This window comes from Salvelinus sp. IW2-2015, linkage group LG19 (assembly GCF_002910315.2).
Source record: "Salvelinus sp. IW2-2015 linkage group LG19, ASM291031v2, whole genome shotgun sequence".
Classification (NCBI taxonomy): domain Eukaryota; kingdom Metazoa; phylum Chordata; class Actinopteri; order Salmoniformes; family Salmonidae; genus Salvelinus; species Salvelinus sp. IW2-2015.
In genome coordinates this window covers 14,082,977-14,102,406 of record NC_036859.1, presented here as the reverse complement: position 1 = coordinate 14,102,406, position 19,430 = coordinate 14,082,977, and the positions used below count along the sequence as shown (strand labels likewise).

Here is a 19,430-nt window from a genome sequence, read left to right as displayed (position 1 = left end):
ATAAAAAATATAAAAAATACCATGGCATGGACGTATAACCTCGTTGCATGATTTATGAATGGCAAATGGAATAGGAGATCATCTTTATTTAGTCAGTTCGACAGTTTTATTTTTTAAATAAACTATAGTCAACACTTGCTGTTCATTTGTCAATCAACGCACAGTAAATATGCGTCGTGGCTGGCTATGTGAAACGCTCAAAATAAAATATATGAATGTGTGAAAACAATTAAGCTGAGTCGTGGATTTTGATTCATTGTTACCACCTGCAAAGTCACGAACATCATGCTCTCTCACCTCCATGTAGGCCTAAATAAATTTGACTGCAAGCAGAGATCTGTATATAATGACGAGATGCTCATGTCTCTGCCCTAACAATGGCAGTCGTTGTCTCAAAGACGGGAAGGAAGGCGACAAGCTCAGTTTTGGGAAGAATGAATACTCTTGCTTCGCCTCTTTCTCTCTGCTGCGTTTCCGTGTCATTGCGCAATTTGTGTCTGACAGGCAGGTGCCTCTCCTATCAATAGATCCCTAGAAAATGCAGATTGTTCATTCTAGTGGGTTTCGACGGAGTAGCGAATTGAAACCTTAAATGAAAAGTAGCCTACTTACTATGAAGGGGAAAATGTAGCCGGCTGAAAATGAGTCAACCGACTGATTTAGCTGACAGCCGGCGCTAATGGAAAACACTGTAAGAGCGTCTGCTAAATTACAAAATGTAAATGTAAAAATGTAATGGTAGAGAACTTCAGAGAAAGATGTGAATCGCTTTCCATTTTCTTATGCTTACTGAAGCCCAAACTGTGTGTTGGCTATATAGAGTGGGGAGAACAAGTATTTGATACACTGCCGATTTTGCAGGTTTTCCTACTTACAAAGCATGTAGAGGTCTGTAATTTTTATCATAGGTACACTTCAACTGTGAGAGACGGAATCTAAAACAAAAATCCAGACAAATCACATTGTATGATTTTTGAAGTAATAATTTTCATTTTATTGCATGACATAAAGTTTTGATACATCAGAAAGCGAACTTATATTTTGGTACAGAAACCTTTGTTTGCAATTACAGAGATCAACGTTTCCTGTAGTTCTTGACCAGGTTTGCACACCACTGCAGCAGGGATTTTGGCCCACTCCATACAGACCTTCTCAGATCCTTCAGGTTTCGGGGCTGTCGCTGGGCAATACGGACTTTCAGCTCCCTCCAAAGATATCTCTATTGGGTTCAGTCTGGAGACTGGCTAGCACTCCAGGACCTTGAGATGCTTCTTACGGAGCCACTCCTTCAGTTGCCCTGGCTGTCTGTGTTTCGGTCGTTGTATGCTGGAAGACCAGCCACGACCCATCTCTCAATGCTCTTACTGAGGGAAGGAGGTGTTGGCCAAGATCTTGCGATACATGGCCCCATCCATCCTCCCTCAATACGGTGCAGTCGTCCTGGTCCTTTGCAGGAAAACCATCCCAGAGAATGATGTTTCACCTCCATCGCTTCACGGTTGGATGGTTCTTCGGGTTGACTCATCCTTCTTCTTTCCTCCAAACGGCGATGGCGTTTGAGACAAAAAGCTCTATTTTTGTCTCATCAGACCACATGACCTTCTCCCATCTCCTCCTCTGGATCATCCAGATGGTCATGGCAACTTCAGACGGGCCTGGACATGCCGCTGGCTTGCAGGGGGACCTTGCGTGCGCTGCAGGATTTTAATCCATGACGGCGTAGTGTGTTACTAATTGGTTTCTTTGAGACTGTGGTCCCAGCTCTCTTCAGGTCATTGACCAGGTTTATGCCGTGTAGTTCTGGGCTGATCCCTACCTTCCTCATGATCATTGATGCCCCACGAGGTGAGAACTTGCCTGGAGCCCCAGACCGAGGGTGATTGACACGTTCATCTTGAACTTCTTCCATTTTCTAATAATTGCGGGCAACAGTTGTTGCCTTCTCACCAAGCTGCTTGCATATTGTCTGTAGCCATCCAGCCTTGTGCAGGTCTACAATTTTATCCCTGATGTCCTTACACAGCTCTCTGGCTTGCGCCATCGTGAAGTTGGAGGAGGTTGGAGTCTGTTTGATTGAGTGTGTGGACAGGTGTCTTTTATACAGGTAACGAGTTCAAACAGGTGCAGTTAACTTCTCTGCGCTACGGATCCCTTCTACGGGATCATTTTCCTAAACAACCGCTGAATTGCAGGGCGCAAAATATTACAAAACATATTTATAATCATGCAATCACAAGTGAAATATACCAAAACACAGCTTAGCTTGTTGTTAATCCACCTATCATGTCAGATTTTGAAAATATGCTTTACAGTGAAAGAAATCCAAGCTTTTGTGAGTGTATCAATCCATGCTAGAACAGCTAGCCCCAAATTAGCATGGTCACGAAAGTCAGAAAGCAATAAAATTAGTCGCTTACCTTTGATAATCTTCGGATGTTTGCACTCACGAGACTCCCAGTTACACAACAAATGTTCTTTTTGTTCAATAAATATTACTTTTATAATAAAAAAACGCCATTTGGGTTGCGCGTTATGTTCAGAAAACCAAAGCCTCGTTCCGTTCGACAAATTCCAAAAAGTATCCTTAATGGTCGTAGAAACATGTCAAATGTTTTTTATAATCAATCCTCAGGTTGTTTTTAACAAACATCGATAATATTTCAACCGGACCGTAACCTATTCAATAAGAGAGAAAAATAAAATGGAGAGCTACCCTCTCGCGCGCAGGAACTAGTCAGAGGACACCTGACTACTTTTGAAAAATCTCACTAATCTTTCAAAATAAAAGCCTGAAACTATGTCTAAAGCCTGGTCACAGCCTGAGGAAGCCATTGGAAAAGGAATCTGGTTGATACCCCTTTAAATGGAAGAAAAACGGGCCAGGAAACACAGATAATAAAAAAAATCACTTCCGGGTTAGATTATCTCAGGTTTTCGCCTGCAGAATCAGTTTTGTTATACTCACAGACAATATTTTGACAGTTTTGGAAACTTTGGAGTGTTTTCTATCCTAATCTGTAAATTATATGCATATTCTACGATCTGGACCTGAGAAATAGTCCTTTTACCTTGGGAGCGTTATTTAACAAAGAATTTAAAATAATTTATAATCTGACCCCTAGCGTCAAGAGGTTAATACAGGTAATGAGTGGAGAACAGGAGGGCCTCTTAAAGAAAAACTAACAGGTCTGTGAGAGCCGGAATTCTTACTGGTTGGTAGGTGATCAAATACTTATGTCATGCAATAAAATGCAAATTAATTACTTAAAAATCATACAATGTGATTTTCTGGATTTTTGTTTTAGATTCCGTCTCACAGTTGAAGTGTACCTATGATAAAAAATTACAGACCTCTAGATGCTTTGTAAGTAGGAAAACCTGCAAAATCGGCAGTGTATCAAATACTTGTTCTCCCCCACTGTAGGCTGATACTTCCCTCTTTTGATTGTCACTTTCTAATGCCATTTTGGTTCTTGATCATATGCAATGTTTATGCCATTGTTTATTCTTTCCTGCAGCAAGTTCCTCTCCTTGGACATTTGCCTCTCCTTGGTGGCATCATGTGCCCCAGCTTAGTTCTTAGCTATTGTTAAAGTAATTGTCCAGTATAAATCTGTAATATTCTGTTAACTCATACTCAAATAATGTTGTTGACTCATCCTATACTTGCCTTTGTAGCCAACTCATAAATATGAGAAGAAGAAAAAACTAACATCAACAGACCATTTCAAAAATGCTTGCTATTTCCTCATAGGATGATGTCATCCTCCCGAGGAAGGATGAGCTGGCCAATCAGCGGACTATTCGAACAAATATTTTTATTGACTGTATACACCCACAGTGTTCTTTTGTTGTGGTATGCCCACACCATTCCAACACCGATAAGCTACTTTTTAAAGTACTTAATTACAATTTCTTGGAAGGAAAACTATTTTACGCATATTGTTATTAATTATAAGTCATATTTCATAGAAATCTGGAAACACTGGACAGTTAGCTGAACAGACCCCCTCCACAGAGGGCTGTCTCTTTACTCTCCAGCCATATGGCATTGCTTGACAAAGGAAACAAACATTTATAATTGAAGCCAGACCTGCTGTGCTGTCGTGATCCACCAGGCCAATTCTCTGGAACAAAAGACGACATGTTGTTGAGCTCCAGGGAGGGTCCTGCTGGGTCCTGGCTGCAGCAGTAGGCCATAGATGAGGAATGAGGGGATGCCCACTGGCCACAGGGTGGCACAACGCTGCCTAACCTATAGCTTCCAGGAGGGCCAGCAATAACCTTTGATTGACTAGCAGACTACATAAAACCAATTTCTATTTAATTACCTTGTTCAGAGAGCGAATGGCTATTTGCTTGAGGGGAAAGCTTGTTTTTTTTGGTTTTTATTTTGTTTTTATGTTAGGCRGACTTGACAGTTGCCTGAACATGGACCCTGGACTGGAGCTCTTGATAGAATGGATGGTCGTTGAGAGTACTAGTAGTAGTTCCCTTTATTATCCCACAATGGGAAATTGGTTTGCGGCAGTTTAAGAGACAAACATGAGAATCATAACATCAAATATATATCACTAAAATACATCTATACTGAACAAAAATATAAAGGCAACATGTGAAGTGTTGGTTTCATAAGGTGAAATAAAATATCCCAGAAATTTGCCATAAGGACAAAAAGCTTTTCTCCCCAAAAAATGGTGCACACATTTGTTTACATCCCTGTTAATGAGCATTTCTCTTTTGCCATGATAATTCATCCAACTGTCAGGTGTGGCATATCAGAAGCTGATTTAAACAGCATCATCATTACACAGCTGCACCTTGTGCTGGGGACAATAACAGGCCACTCTAAAATGTGCAGTTTTGTCACACAACACAATGCCACACATGTCTCAAATTTTGAGGGAGCGTGCAATTGGCATGCTGACTGCAGGTATGTCCACCAGAGCTGTTGCCAGAGCATTGAATATCCATTTCGCAACCATAAACCGCCTTCAACGTCATTTTAGAGAATTTGGCAGTACGTCCAACCGGCCTCACAACCGTAGACCACGTGTAAACCATGCCAGCCCAGGACCTCCACATCCGGCTTGTTCACCAGCGGAATTTTCTGAGACCAGCCACCCAGACAGCTGATGAAATTGTGGGTTTGTACAACCAAAGAATTTCTGCACATATTGTCAGAAACTGTCTCAGGGAAGCTTATCTGCATGCTCGTCGTCCTCACCAGAGTCGTGACCTTACTGCAGTATGGTCACTGCAGTCACTGTGTATGGCGTCGTGTGGGCAAGCGGTTTGCTGATGTGGGGTTATAGCATACAGACAACGAACACAATTGCATTTTAGCGATAGCAATTTGAATGCACAGAGATACCGTGATCCCTGTCATCCGCCGCCATCACCTCATGTTTCAGCATGCTAATGCACGGCTCCATGTTGCAAAGCAAAGTACACAATTCCTGGAAGCTTAAAATGTCCCAGTTTTTCCATGGCTTGCATACTCACCGGACATGTCACCCATTGAGCATGTTTGGGATGCTCTGGATCAACATGTACGACAGCGTATTCTAGTTCCCGCTAATATCCAGCGACTTCGCACAGCCATTGAAGAGGATTGGGACAATATTCCGCAGGCCACAATCTACAGCCTGATCAACTCCATGTCGAAGGCGATGTGTTGCGCTGCATGAGGCAAAAGGTGGYCACACCAGATACTGACTGGTTTTCTGATCTACACCCCTACCTTTTTTTTAAGGTGTCTGTGACAAACAGATGCATATCTGTTTTCCCAGTCATGTAAAATCTGTAAATTAGGGCCTAATTAATTAATTTCAATTGAATGATTTCCTTATTTGAACTGTAACTGAATTTGTTCGGTGTGTGTATACAATACAAATTGCACTGGATGGACTGGAATAAAGTGCTGGGATGTGCAAGCATGGCTTCTGCCATTTGAAGTATTATGTTTCTTTAGGAGCCATATTGTTGAATTGCTGCCATGCTTTATTACTTTTAATCAGCCATTAGTCATATAATTGAACCCAAGATATCATTGACAATTATTACACTCAAACTGTAGGTGACTTTTTAAAATTACTTTTATTGAGGGATGGGATCCGAGGCAGGGTGTGGAGGGGGATCACTGTGAGCTGCACGTGGGGACTGGAGTGGTATTTTAGGGTGGTACTGGAGTGGTATATTAGGGTAGAAGGGGAGTCCCGGTCAGCTGACTAGGCTGTCACTAATTGACTGACCGGCAGGAGTAATTTGACACCTCAGCTCCTGTCCCCTTTGCTCCTGCCATGCTGCTACAGCTGGTAAGCAAACACCACCTCTCACAGGAAACACATGCACGCACACAGCCTTCAGCCGACTGCCTCACTAGTCAACAACCAGATTGAGCTGGCTCAGGTGGGGGTGTGTCCTGGATGTGGCCATGAGGTCTGGAATTTCAGAATGAACGCATGCCTGCCTCTGCTTGAGTGTTAGTCAGTGTCTGTATTGCACACTTTTTTGAGGAACAAGAATTTGCCCAATTGTAACATTTTTCTTCCCATTTAGTCAATTTAAATGATAATGTAGTACTGTGTACTTTGGGTGTAGTAATCCAACATTTGAAATCTTTGTTCTGTTATTTTAATTTAGTGTTCATTTTAGGCAGTCATTATTGAGGGATTGGGAGCGGAGTTTTTTTTATTTTTTTGAAATATAGGTTAGTGCAATGTAGGCTTAGTCCATAATCCACTGGCCCAACGTCCCCATTAAGTGATCAAAGGAAGTAGGATGAGTGACCTATGGACCTCTGTTTCCCTCTCCCCAATTTATATCTCAGTATTCTGGGTAGCCACTTTTCTCTAGTCCTTTTTGTTGTTCGATTTTTATAGCCTGTTCCTTTCACATACACAGGGGAGAGAGGAAACCAGGATTATTATTTATGCTAGAAGATGTTTAGTTCCAGTAAATTCAGAATTGAATAAACAAGAAGATTAACTGTTTGCAGGGAGGGAGTGGGGAAAAGAGAAGGTGGGGTAGGAGGAGAGGCAGAAGAGAAGACAAGATGAGGGGGAAAGGAGAGGGAGGGAGTGAGGAGGAGGAGAGCATGGGGGAGGAGGCTGGCTATTTTCACAGAGCTTGGAACACAATGTGCTGCAGGGATCCTGTTACAAGCATGTTTATCACTCTGCGACGTGATTGGTGGACGGTGCAGAGGAAGGAATCCCTCCTCAATGCCCCCTGTCAATGAGGCCTCTCGGCTGTGTTAATGTGTGGGTCTCTTACTTACTGTGAGGCCAAGTGGTGTGTGTGTGTGTGTGTGTGTGTGTGTGTGTGTGTGTGTGTATAAGAAGGTGTGTGTGTGTGTGTGTGTATTTGGACAAGCTCAATGGATCGTAATTCCTGGAAGAACCACCGAGTTGCTGAGAGTTCTTGTGATTGCTCACAATAACAAATGCTGAAATCAGCCCGTGACTGAAACTGAGTGGTACTGGAAAAGGCTAAAAAGATAGGCTGAATGGGGTATAGTTTTAGTTTAGGGGCTGGATAGATGGGTGGTTATGTCAAGATGGTAATACCACAAGACTCCCTTTCTCCCAACTCTATCTCTATCTCTTCACCGATCAGCTTTCACTTTAGGATTTCAGGTTTGAACAGGCTCTGCTGTCAAAAAAAAAGAAGAGAAACCTGTGTAGGCTAAGTTTTGTGCCGCAGTTGACTTTAAAACAGCGACTGTTTACGCTGGACAAAATTAGCTATTCCAGTTAAGACTATTTTATGCATGCTCTTATTTTAGATCTCTGTGGTTGTTTTTCAACATTTGGAAGATAGAAGTTTAGTCAGAAAAATGATACATCTCCCAAATTAATGTAGCTATTAATGTGTATTTGGTGGAAAATATGCACTAAGATAAACAAATGCACAAATGTCTTGACCGGAGCACAGAGATACTAGCTGACATATGTCAACACTATATTTAGTGTCACTGTAAACAATTTAATATTAAACTGCTTCTCTGTCCCTCCCTGTGTTGTTTTATTAATCATATTAGACTTAATACAGATAGGACTACACTCTTATAACTGAATGCAGCATAACTACGCATGGAGGATGATTTTCTGATTACAGTGCAGTCGGAAAGTATTCAGACCCCTTGACTTTTTCCACGTTTTGTTACTTTACAGCCTTATTCTAAAATTGATGAGATTATTTTTGTTTTAATCCATCTACACACAATTGAAAAAGCAAAAATAGTTTTTTTGACTTTTTTTGCAAATGTATTAATAATAAAAAAGCAGGTAACTAAGTATTCAGACCCTTTGCTATGAGACTCGAAATTGAGCTCAGGTGCATCCTGTTTACATTGATCATCGTTGAGATGTTTCTACAACTTGATTGGAGTCCACCTGTGGTAAATTCAATTGATTAGACATGATTTGGAAAGGCACACAACTGTCTATATAAGGTCCCACATTTGACAGTGCATGTCAGAGCAAATACCAAGCCATGAGGTCGAAGGAATTGTCCGTAGAGCTATGAGACAGGATTGTGTCGAGGCACAGATCTGGGGAAGGGTGCCAAAAAATGGCTGCAGCATGGAAGGATCCTAAGAACATAGTGGCCTCCATTCTGAAATGGAAGAAGTTTGGAACCGCCAAGACTCCTCCTAGAGCTGGCCGCCCTGCCAAACTGAGCAATCGGGGGAGAAGGGCTTTGGTCAGGGAGGTGACCAAGAACCCGATGGTCACTGACAGAGCTCCAGAGATCCTCTGTGGGGATGGGAGAACCTTCTAGAAGGAAAACCATCTCTGCAGCACTCCACCAATCAGGCCTTTATGGTAGAGTGATCAGACGGAAGCCACTCCTCAGTAAAACGCACACGACGGCCTACTTGAAGTTTGCCAAAAGGCACCTGAAGGACTCTCGGACCATGAGAAACAAGATTCTCTGGTCTGATGAAACCTAAGATTTAAGTATTTTGCCTGAATTCCAAGTGTCACGTCTGGTGGAAACATGGCACCATCCCTACTGTGAAGCATGGTGGTGGCAGCATCATGCTGTGGGGATGTTTTTCAGCGGCAGGGACTGGAAGACTGGTCAGGATCGAGGGAAAGATGAACGGAGCAAAGTACAGAGATCCTTGGTGAAAACGTGCTCAAGACCTCCGACTGGGGTGAAGGTTCACCTTCCAACAGGACAACGACCATAAGCACACAGCCAAGACAACGCAGGAGTGTCTCTGAATGTCTCAGGAAATCTCAGGATTGATCTGAATAAAGCTGTGCAGAGATACATTTTTTATAATTTATTTGCTAAAAAATGTTATTGTGTGTAGATTGATGAGGGGGGGAAAAACAATTTAATAAATTTTAGAATAAAGCTGTAACCTAACAAAATGTGGAAAAAGTCTAGGTCTGAATACTTTCCAAATGCACTGATTGATAGATGCCCGTGTCTTAAACGGTGTTTAGTCACGATCAGTATTCTGATTAGGATAACTTTAGATTGCTTCACCCAAGAGCAGTGTTTTGGCTTGATCTGATTGACAGCAGATTATAATATTTACCACGCAAAAGTTCAATTACTCCCCTTAGGTCATCGTTAGATGAATTACCTGACAAATTGTTTTCCCTAAAATCTGTATGTTGTTAATGGAGATACACTGAGTATATCAAACCTTTGGAACAATTTCCTAATAATGAGTCACACCTCCCCTTTGCCATGAGAACAGCCTCAATTCGTCGGGACATGGACTCTACAAGGTGTCGAAAGCGTTCCACAGGGATGCTGGCTCATGTTGACTCCAATGCTTTCCACAGTTGTCAAGTTTGCTGGATGTCCTTTGGGTGGTGGACCATTCTTGATACACACGGGAAACGGTTGAGCGTGAGAAACCAGCAGCATTGCAGTTCTTGACACAAACCGGGGCGCCTGGCACCTACGACCATACCCCGTTCMAAGTCACTTTTGTCTTGCCAATTCACACTCTGAATAGCACACACAATGCATGTCTCAATACTTAAAAATCCTTATTTAACTTGTCTCCTCCCCTTCATCTACACTGATTTTGGAGTTGATTTAATTAACAAGTGACATAAATAAGGGATCATAGCATTCACCGTAATTCACATGATCAGTTCTAAATGTTTTGTATGCTCTCTGTATATTGCCATGAAATACATCATGATCCACATATTCAGACTTTTTCAGACATTCCCCATGGACCTCCCATGTATGCAGTTCCATAATTTAACTGAAAACAAAACTTTGCCTTATTGAGTGATTAAAACTTTGCCTTATAGTGTAGAAGAATGTTTCTTCTTTGATAACCTGTAAGTAGGTTATGGATTGGTAATTGTCAACAATAAAACACTGTACTGTTCCCTAGCAACGTGGTATGATGTAGATGAGAAATAAACACAGACCAATGTTTACCAACACAGTTTATATAGCCAAGCAGGTGGCTGGAATGGAAACTAACAGACTCAAAACGTTCCTAGTGTCTGGGAAATGCAAATGCATGGTTAGCCTTGAACTTTCGTCTGTTACACACCTCTCCTTCCTACTCCTCCCACTGTTTTTCCTCCCCCTCTCCTGACGGAGGGTATAGAGCACTAAGAGTCCACTCCCCCCTCTGGTATCTTTTAACTTGGATTTATGAACAGCACTGTTTACCCTCTAAGGACTGGTACAGTACAGAGGCTGTGTCTGGACTTGAAGGGCTGACTTGAACTCCTGTCTTTTTCTGCTATCTCCTTCTGCCAAAGTCTCCTGCTAACTCATATTAACTCCTCCTGTTGACTCCCTCTGATATCCCTCTGTTAGTCCTAGTAACTCCTTCTGACTACTTCTAGTAACTCCTTCTGACACCTTCTAGTAACTCCTTATGATACCGGTTTTACAGCTGCACCACCGAGAGCATCCTGACGGGTTGCATCACTGCCTGGTATGGCAACTGCTCGGCCTCCGACCGCAAGGCACTACAGCCACCCTCTTCTACGCTGCTGCTACTCTCAGTTATTATCTATGTATAGTCACTGTAATAACTCTACCTACGTGTACATATTACCTCAATTACCTCGACACCAGTGCCCCCGCACATTGACTCTGTTCCGGTACCCCCTGTATATAGCCCCGCTATTGTTATTTACTGCTGCTCTTTAATTATTTGTTATTCTTATCTCATTATTATTATTTTTTTTGTATTTTCTTAAATCTGCATCGTTGGTTAGGGGCTTGTAAGTAAGCGTTTCACTGTTAGGTCTACACCTGTTGTATTCGGCGCATGTGACAAATACAATTTCATTTGAACTCCTTCTGATACCTCCTAGTAACTCCTTATGCTATCTCCTAGTAATTCCTTCTGCTATCTCCTTCTCTTCCTTGGTTGCTGAGAGCAGCAGAGTTCTGTGGCAGAACAGCACATATTGTTTACTAGGCCAACGGCTCTCAATCTCAGCAGCCAGCCTGTCAAACCAACCTCCAACACCTCAACTTTAAAATGTCAATACAAGCCCAAATCACAAAGCTTTGGGTTTGGTTCATAATGTTTGTTCAGTTAATGTTATATTCTTACACCCTCACCAACACACATTAATATACCAATACAGATTTTAAATAATAGTCAATGGACTGGCAAATGACTAACTTGTCTTGCAACCCTCAGTTTATTTCACAAAATTTTACCTGTTTCTATGAGGCCCAGGCTGTGTGTTACGTTCTCCCTGTGTTTGTGTGTTCCAGGCTGTGTGCACTGGTCCAGGACGGCTATGGGATGTTCAGCATGGTCCAGCTCCACCCTCTGCCGTCTGAGGACCCTCTCCACCTCTACACCAGGAAGTGGGAGGGCCGGACCTGCGTCCTGCGAGCCATCAAAGTGGTGCAGCGGGTCACTCGGGAAAGGTGAGAGAGTCACGCACACACTGAGGCCTTTCGTTTGAACTTCAACCCAGGGCTACAGACTATTGTTAGCCAGAGGTATGTATTTTCCTGTAGTAAGATTAAAATTAAAATATGTATTAAGATTTTGATGATTATTCGTGAGGTTATCTGTTCTAGGTCCCGAACAAGGCCAACGTAGTCCTGGGCTTAGGCCTGAGGCTAAAGCTACAAAAAAAGGTGTGAACTGTGAACGTTAGATAGCTACCATTCTTGTCCCTGATATGAAATCCATGGCCAGTTTCCACTGCCATCATTTAACCTACAGTGCATTCGTAAAGTTTTCAGGGCCCTTCACTTTTTCCACATTTTGTTACGTTACAGCCTTATTGGATGAAATTTATTATTTCCCCCCCATCAATCTACACACAATACCCCATAATGACAAAGCGAAAACAGGTTTTTAGAAATGTTAGCAAATGTATCAAAACATAAGTAAGTATTCATAAGTATTCAGACTCTTTGCTATGAGACTCRAAATTGAGCTCAGGTGCATCCTGTTTCAATTGATAGTCCTTGAGATGTTTCTACAACTTGATTGGAGTCCACCTGTGGTGAATTCAATTGATTGGACACAATTTAGAAAGGCACACACCTGTCTATGTAACAGGGATGCAAACTACACACCTTTTGGCGGAATTCGCCGTTTTTAATCCAAAATAGGTTAACTACGTGATTTCTGTAGATCCGATGAGTAAATGTCAATATTTTGGGGGGCGGGTTCGGGTCACTAATGGCTGTAAGCAGAACCAGTGATGCGCGTTTGGAGCAATACTGTATGTATCCAAGGCTCCAGCCTGGGCTCAGCCAGTCGTTCACATAACAGAATGCAGGACGCGACTGCAGAGAGAAGAGACAGCCAACTTGCTAGTTACAGCATCAGCGCGTGCTCTGGAAAGACAGCGGAGAGTGGAAAGGCAGTTTGCCAGATACAACACACTAGTGCGTCCCCTGAACGACAATGAAGAAGTAGGTGAGGAGACTGAGTTGAGAAGGTGATGCAGCGTACTTCATGAGCTGTAACCGAAAAACTGGCGTTTGGAAAGTTTGAGGTGAGGGAACAATGGTGGTGGAACAAGAATTGTTAGCATTGTTAAGTATCTTGCTACAGTAGCTGGATCGAATTCTCCGTTGGCTAGCCAGAGAAATGTTGAGCAACATTAGCTAACTWAGCTGATCAAATAATTTAGTTTATGGTGTGAAAATTAGTTGGCTAACAAAGTCAGTCAGACCGTTAGCTAGCTAACGTTTCAACATCAAATAAAATGTTATTGGTCACATACACATGGTTAGCAGATGTTATTGCGAGTGTAGCAAAATGTTTGTGCTTCTAGTTCGGACAGTGCAGCAATATCTAACAAGTAATCTAACAATTCCACAACAACTACCTAATACACACAAATCCAAGTAAAGGGATGGAAAAAGAATATGAACATATTAATATATGGAGGAGCAATGACTTACCGGCATAGGCAAGATGCAGTAGATGGTATAAAATACAGTATATACATATGGGATGAGTAATGCAAGACATCATTATTAAAGTGACTAGTGATCCGTTTATTAAAGTGGCCAATGATTTCAAGTCTGTATGTAGGCAGCAGCCTCTGTGTTAGTGATGGCTGTTTAACAGTCTGATGGCCTTGAAATAGAAGCTGTTTTTCAGTCTCTCGGCCCCAGCTTTGATGCACCTGTACTGACCTCGCCTTCTGGATGATAGCGGGGTGGACAGGCAGTGGCTCGGGTGGTTATTGTCCTTGATGATATTTTTGGCCTTCCTGTGACATCGGGTGGTGTAGGTGTCCTGGAGGGTAGGTAGTTTGCCCCCGGTGATGCGTTGTGCAGAACGCACCACCCTCTGGAGAGCTCTGCGGTTGTGGGCTGTGCATTTGCCGTACCAGGTGGTGATAAAAAATCAATCAATCAAATGTATTTATAAAGCCCTTTTTACATCAGCCGATGTCACAAAGTGCTAAACAGAAACCCAGCCTAAAACCTCAAACAGCAAGCAATGCAGATGTAGAAGCACGGTGGCTAGGAAAAACTCCCTAGAAAGGCCAGAACCTAGGAAGAAACCTAGAGAGGGAACTAGGCTCTGAGGGTTGGCCTGTCCTCTTCTGGCTGTGCCGGGTGGAGATTATAACAGAACATGGCCAAGATGTTAAAACATTCATAGATGACCAACAGGGTCAGATAATACTAATCAGTGGTTGTAGAGGGTGCAACAGGTCAGCACTTCAGGAGTAAATGTCAGTTGGCTTTTCATAGCCGAGCATTCAGAGGTTGAGACAGCAGATGCGGTAGAGAGAGAGTCCAAAACAGCAGGTTCGGGACAAGGTAAGCACGTCCAGTGAACAGGTCAGTGTTCCATAGCCGCAGGCAGAAGAGTTGGCCAGGTAGTCCTGAGGCATGGTCCTAGGGCTCAGGTCCTCCAAGAAAGAGAGAATGAGAAAGAGAGAATTAGAGGGAGCATACTTAAGGTCACACAGGACACCGGATAAGACAGGAGAAATACTCCAGATATAACAGACTGACCCTAGCCCCCCGACACAAACTATTGCAGCATAAATACTGGAGGCTGAGACAGGAGGGATCGGTAATAGGGTTAGAGGCAGAGAATCCCAGTGGAGAGAGGGGAACCGGCCAGGCAGAGACAGCAAGGGTGGTTCGTTGCTCCAGTGCCTTTCCGTTCACCTTCACACCCCTGGGCCAGACTACACTCAATCATAGGACCTACTGAAGAGATGAGTCTTCAATAAAGACTTAAAGGTCGAGACAGAGTCTGCGTCTCTCACATGGAAAGTCAGACCATTCCATAAAAATTTTGCTCTAGGAGAAAGCCCTGCCTCCAACTGTTTGCTTAGAAATTCTAGCGACAGTAAGGAGGCCTGCGTCTTGTGACCGTAGTGTACGTGTAGGTATGTACGGCAGGACCAAATCGGAAAGATAGGTAGRAGCAAGCCCATGTAATGCTTTGTAGGACAGCCCGACAGGATGCTCTCAATTGTGTATCTGTAAAGGTTTGTGAGGGTTTAAGGTGACAAATTTCTTCAGCCTCCTGAGGTTGAAGAGGTGCTGCTGCGCCTACCCACACTTGTCTGTGTGGGTAGACCTTTTCAGTTTGTCCGTGATGTGTACGCCGAGGAACTTAACTTCAGATGAGATAACATTCAGTAACGTTAGCTCAAGGAACCAATTAGCAATAGTATTAACTGGTTATTATAGTACTGGTTATACTGGTTATTAATAGTATTAACTACGACTCATTGGCGTTAATCAAGCTATAACGTTAGTTGCTCACTGGACCCTGTCAATCTATGTGAATTGTTAACTATCTGCTGTCTGAACTGTTTTCCCTCAGTGGTTAATTGTCAGAATGAAAGAATTAGGTGAAAATAAGGCATTGCTCGTTAAACAAGTGCATTCAGTGATCAAGTGTAGCTGGAGCTGGGCCTGGCTTAAGCTGGATGCCAACAGAGGTGAAAGGAACACCACACACTTTCCCTTTTTTTCAGTAAGGTGTAAAAAGGGGTATGCCAGGTGTACTCTACCTGAGAGATCAATTTTACCATCAAAGGGTCTCATGCTCTGCTGCTGGCACATTGTAGAACAGATGTTCACAGGCACAAAGAGTACAATGTAATAACATGCAGTGTAGCCCAAAGATATTACTTTTGTTGTGTTGAACTTGACATACTGTAACACTTTTGTGCGGGTGAGGGGGAATTATTTTATTTTTTTACCCAGTGAGCTTTATTTTTGCACACATGTAGCCTTGTGCACTTAATCGATGTCTACTATACTGGCTACTAGAATAGAGCAAAAATAGAATGCCTGTTTGTTTCATTCTATTTCTACATTAAGATTTTTTCCCCCCAAGTGCAATATTTAGATCTGTGTGGTAACAAGCGTTCAATTATTAAGGCTGTCATGACTAACTGCAATATTAGTGTATTGTTTTTTTCTCTGGACTTGTAATTTGCAGTAAAGTCTGGGCAACAAGTAACATTGGATTGCTTTTCCTTAATTTTTAGCGATGAGTTTAGTTAACATTAACCACTTTTTATTTAACACACAGAGACCAATTATGTAGATCATATTCTTTGTTGTTTAATTAGTACAGTTCACCTGCATTTCAAGAAGGGATCCAGCCTGAAAGTCACTAGAAATGTGCATTTTAAAGCTCAAAATAAAATTTAAAAGTATCCCCCTGGCAGGGATTTTTTTTGCGTGTTTCAGTGCAAAAGAAATGTCACCTTTTTGGGCCCTCACCAGTTTGCATCCCTGATATAAGGTCCCACAATTGACAGTGCATGTCAGAGAAAAAACCAAGCCATGAGGTTGAAGGAATTATTCGTAGAGCTCCGAGACAGGATTGTGTTGAGGCACAGATCTGGGGAAGGGTCCCAAAAAATGTCTGCAGAATTTAAGGTCCCCAAGAACACAGTGGCCTCCATCATTCTTAAATGGAAGAAGTTTGGAACCACCAAGACTCTTCCTAGAGCTGGCTGCCTGGCCAAACTGAGAAATTGGGGGAGAAGGGCCTTGGTCAGGAAGGTTACCAAAAACCCGATGGTCACTGACAGAGCTCCAGAGTTCCTCTGTGGAGATGGGAGAACCTTCCAGAAGGACAACCATCTCTGCAGCACTCCACCAATCAGGCCTTTATGGTAGAGTGGCCAGACGGAAGCCACTCCTCAGTAAAAGGCACATGACAGCCCGTTTAGAGTTTGCCAAAAAGGAACCTAAAAGACTCAGACCATGAGAAACAAGATTCTCTGGTCTGATGAAACCAAGAATGAACTCTTTGGCCTGAATGCCAAGTGTCACGTCTGGAGGAAACCTAACACCATCCCTAAGGTGAAGCATGGTGGTGGCAGCATCATGCTGTGGGGATGTTTTTCAGCTGCAAGGACTGGGAGACTAGTAAGGATCAAGAGAAAGATGAAGGGAGCAAAGTACAGAGCGATCCTTGATGGAAACCTGCTACAGAGAGCTTAGGATCTCTGACTGGGATGAAGGTTCACCTTCCGACAGGACAACGACCTTAAGCACACAGCCAATACAACRCAGGAGTGGCTTCGGGACAAGTCTTTGAATGTCCTTGAGCGACTCAGCCAGAGCCCGGCCTTGAACCCGAAAATCTCTGGAGAGACCTTAAAAAAGCTGTGCAGCGACGCTCCCAATCCAACCTGACAGAGCTTGAGAGGATCTGCAGAGAAGAATGAGAGAAACTCCCCAAGTACAGGTGTGCCAAGCTTCTAGCATCATACCCAAGAAGACTCGAGGCTATCATTTCTGCTCAAGCTGCTTCCACAAAGTACATAGTAAAGCGTCTGAATACTTATGTAAATGTGATATTTCAGTTTTTGTATTTTTTTGGTTTGTCATTATGGGGTGTTGTGTGTAGATTTGAGGGGGGGGAAACAATGTAATCCATTTTAGAATAAGTCTGTAACGTAACAAAATGTGGTAAAAGTGGAGGGGTCTGAATACCTTCCGAATACACTCTAACTCTCTTAACTTTCGTTCAAGAACACAACCTGCGTTCAAGATGGCCACACGCTGATCATCCTGCCATGTCACTGTCCCATGTTTACATGTAAAGTGATACATCATTGGTGCTCGCACTGGACCTATGATTTACTTTCCACAGTCAGGAGCTCAGATTAGAAACAGTTTGGAGAACTGGTGTGGGGACATTTAGAGGAGGGGTTAGTGTGTTTACAGCTTCATTTATTTCTAAGGAATAGTCTCTGTGTGCCAGAAAGCATCCCATAATGTGGTGGTGGTGGGGGGTTGTTGTCTACAGTCCGCCATGATGGATATATCCCCTTCAGGAGCAAGCACAAAGACCTAACCTCTATGCCCTATGCACTTGAGGTCAAGATGGTGCGATAACTGATATCGTCACCGTAAATGGTCGCCGTGTCTAAACACATATGGGACACAATTTGAGGTATTTTAAATGATATTATTAGTAACCAATCAGATTAGTAACCAATCAGATCAATAGGACTAGATGTTTTCAAAGTGAGCAGAAAAAGACAGGAAATGTTGATATTTTGAGAGGAAACAAAACAAACCTTTTACACCTGTAAAATCCTCTCCGATTTCCTGAAGTGCGTAGTTTAGGTGTCAATTTGGGATTGGTCCAAATGCATGTAGCCACCATCTTATACTCTGTGCAAAACAAAACATTCCTGCCATATTAGGGCTCTATGCTGACTTTAAAAAAAAAAATTTTTTTTACAAGGAACACTTATGCGTCTAAGTTGAAAAATGTATGCGCACACAAAGAAATGTAGGAGCACAATGACACAAATATTTGAGGTATTAAAGCTAGAATCCTTAATTTTTCTTGGCGGACTGGTGCTCCTAAATTAAAATTCCAGGTAGCACTGTAGAACCCTGCATATACAGTAGCTGGGGCTTGATCTTTTAATAAGGCTTTATCAAAGCTTAAACAAGTGTTTTTGATGTGTTGGAACTTAAAAACCTCAATTTTAATCATCATTAAATCGACAATTAGATCATGTTACTGTAATCATGTCAAATCAGTTTTTGATAAATGTTAGTGTTGTCACTGAGTCCTTGACTCCCTCTTGTCAGTACTCACATACTACCAGTGGCGTGCCGTGGGCCTGGGGCCTGGGCCTTCAGTGAGGTCCTACACAGTCCCACCCGAATTAATCCACCTCTTATTACCATCATTATGATGCCATGGCTCTAGACACTATACATTTAGACAGAAACGCAGTATAACCAGGCGTTGCGTCACCTTGAAATTGACAAAAATTGACATTTTTTGGGTAAACAGTGTTTACCCAAAAACATGACTCAATAAATGAGTCTTTTCAATATTTCCCTATTTTTCTTCACCTTTTCATTGTGCAGCTCCGTTGCCCTGCGCGCTTGTTCATTGAGCTGTAGATCCACTCGGGTGTCCCCAAAAGTTTTCAAAAGCACCATTGCTTGTAAGTGCCCAGCCGTACTTTGGTGTCTCGTTGCTGCCTTGGTTAGACAACTCAAGTTTGCAAAGCCAGTGTGGCTCCAAACACCAAATCGATCACTTGCAAATAATAGGCATTCCCAGCAGTACAGTTTGCAGTGCTTCTCGGAGCCTGTGAGCCATTGATAGCGCTCGTAGTTGGGACTTTGAAAGTGGCGAACGAACCCCTTTCCCGCCTGTGACAGGCTTTGTAGCGTCGGCGTCGGGCGACCTCTCCTTACAATGTCTAACTTTTCTTGAAAAGTTCGTCTTGAGAATGGCGTTATAATTATATCCTCGACCAAATCGATATCTTCTCCTCCTTCCGCCATTGTGGGTTGAAAAAACAGCTTAGTAGTACGCNCGGCGTCGGGCGACCTCTCCTTACAATGTCTAACTTTTCTTGAAAAGTTCGTCTTGAGAATGGCGTTATAATTATATCCTCGACCAAATCGATATCTTCTCCTCCTTCCGCCATTGTGGGTTGAAAAAACAGCTTAGTAGTACG

General features: G+C 42.7%; 1 protein-coding gene across 1 annotated transcript in view; it reads left to right on the top strand.

Moving 5' to 3' along the window:
• spidr (scaffold protein involved in DNA repair) overlaps positions 1-19,430 on the top strand; it is a 72,860-nt gene that overhangs the window by 39,564 nt on the left and 13,866 nt on the right. The window contains exon 11 of the mRNA XM_024009690.2: positions 11,737-11,895. Coding sequence (XP_023865458.1) covers positions 11,737-11,895 — 159 coding nt within the window. The remainder of the gene's footprint in view (positions 1-11,736; positions 11,896-19,430) is intronic.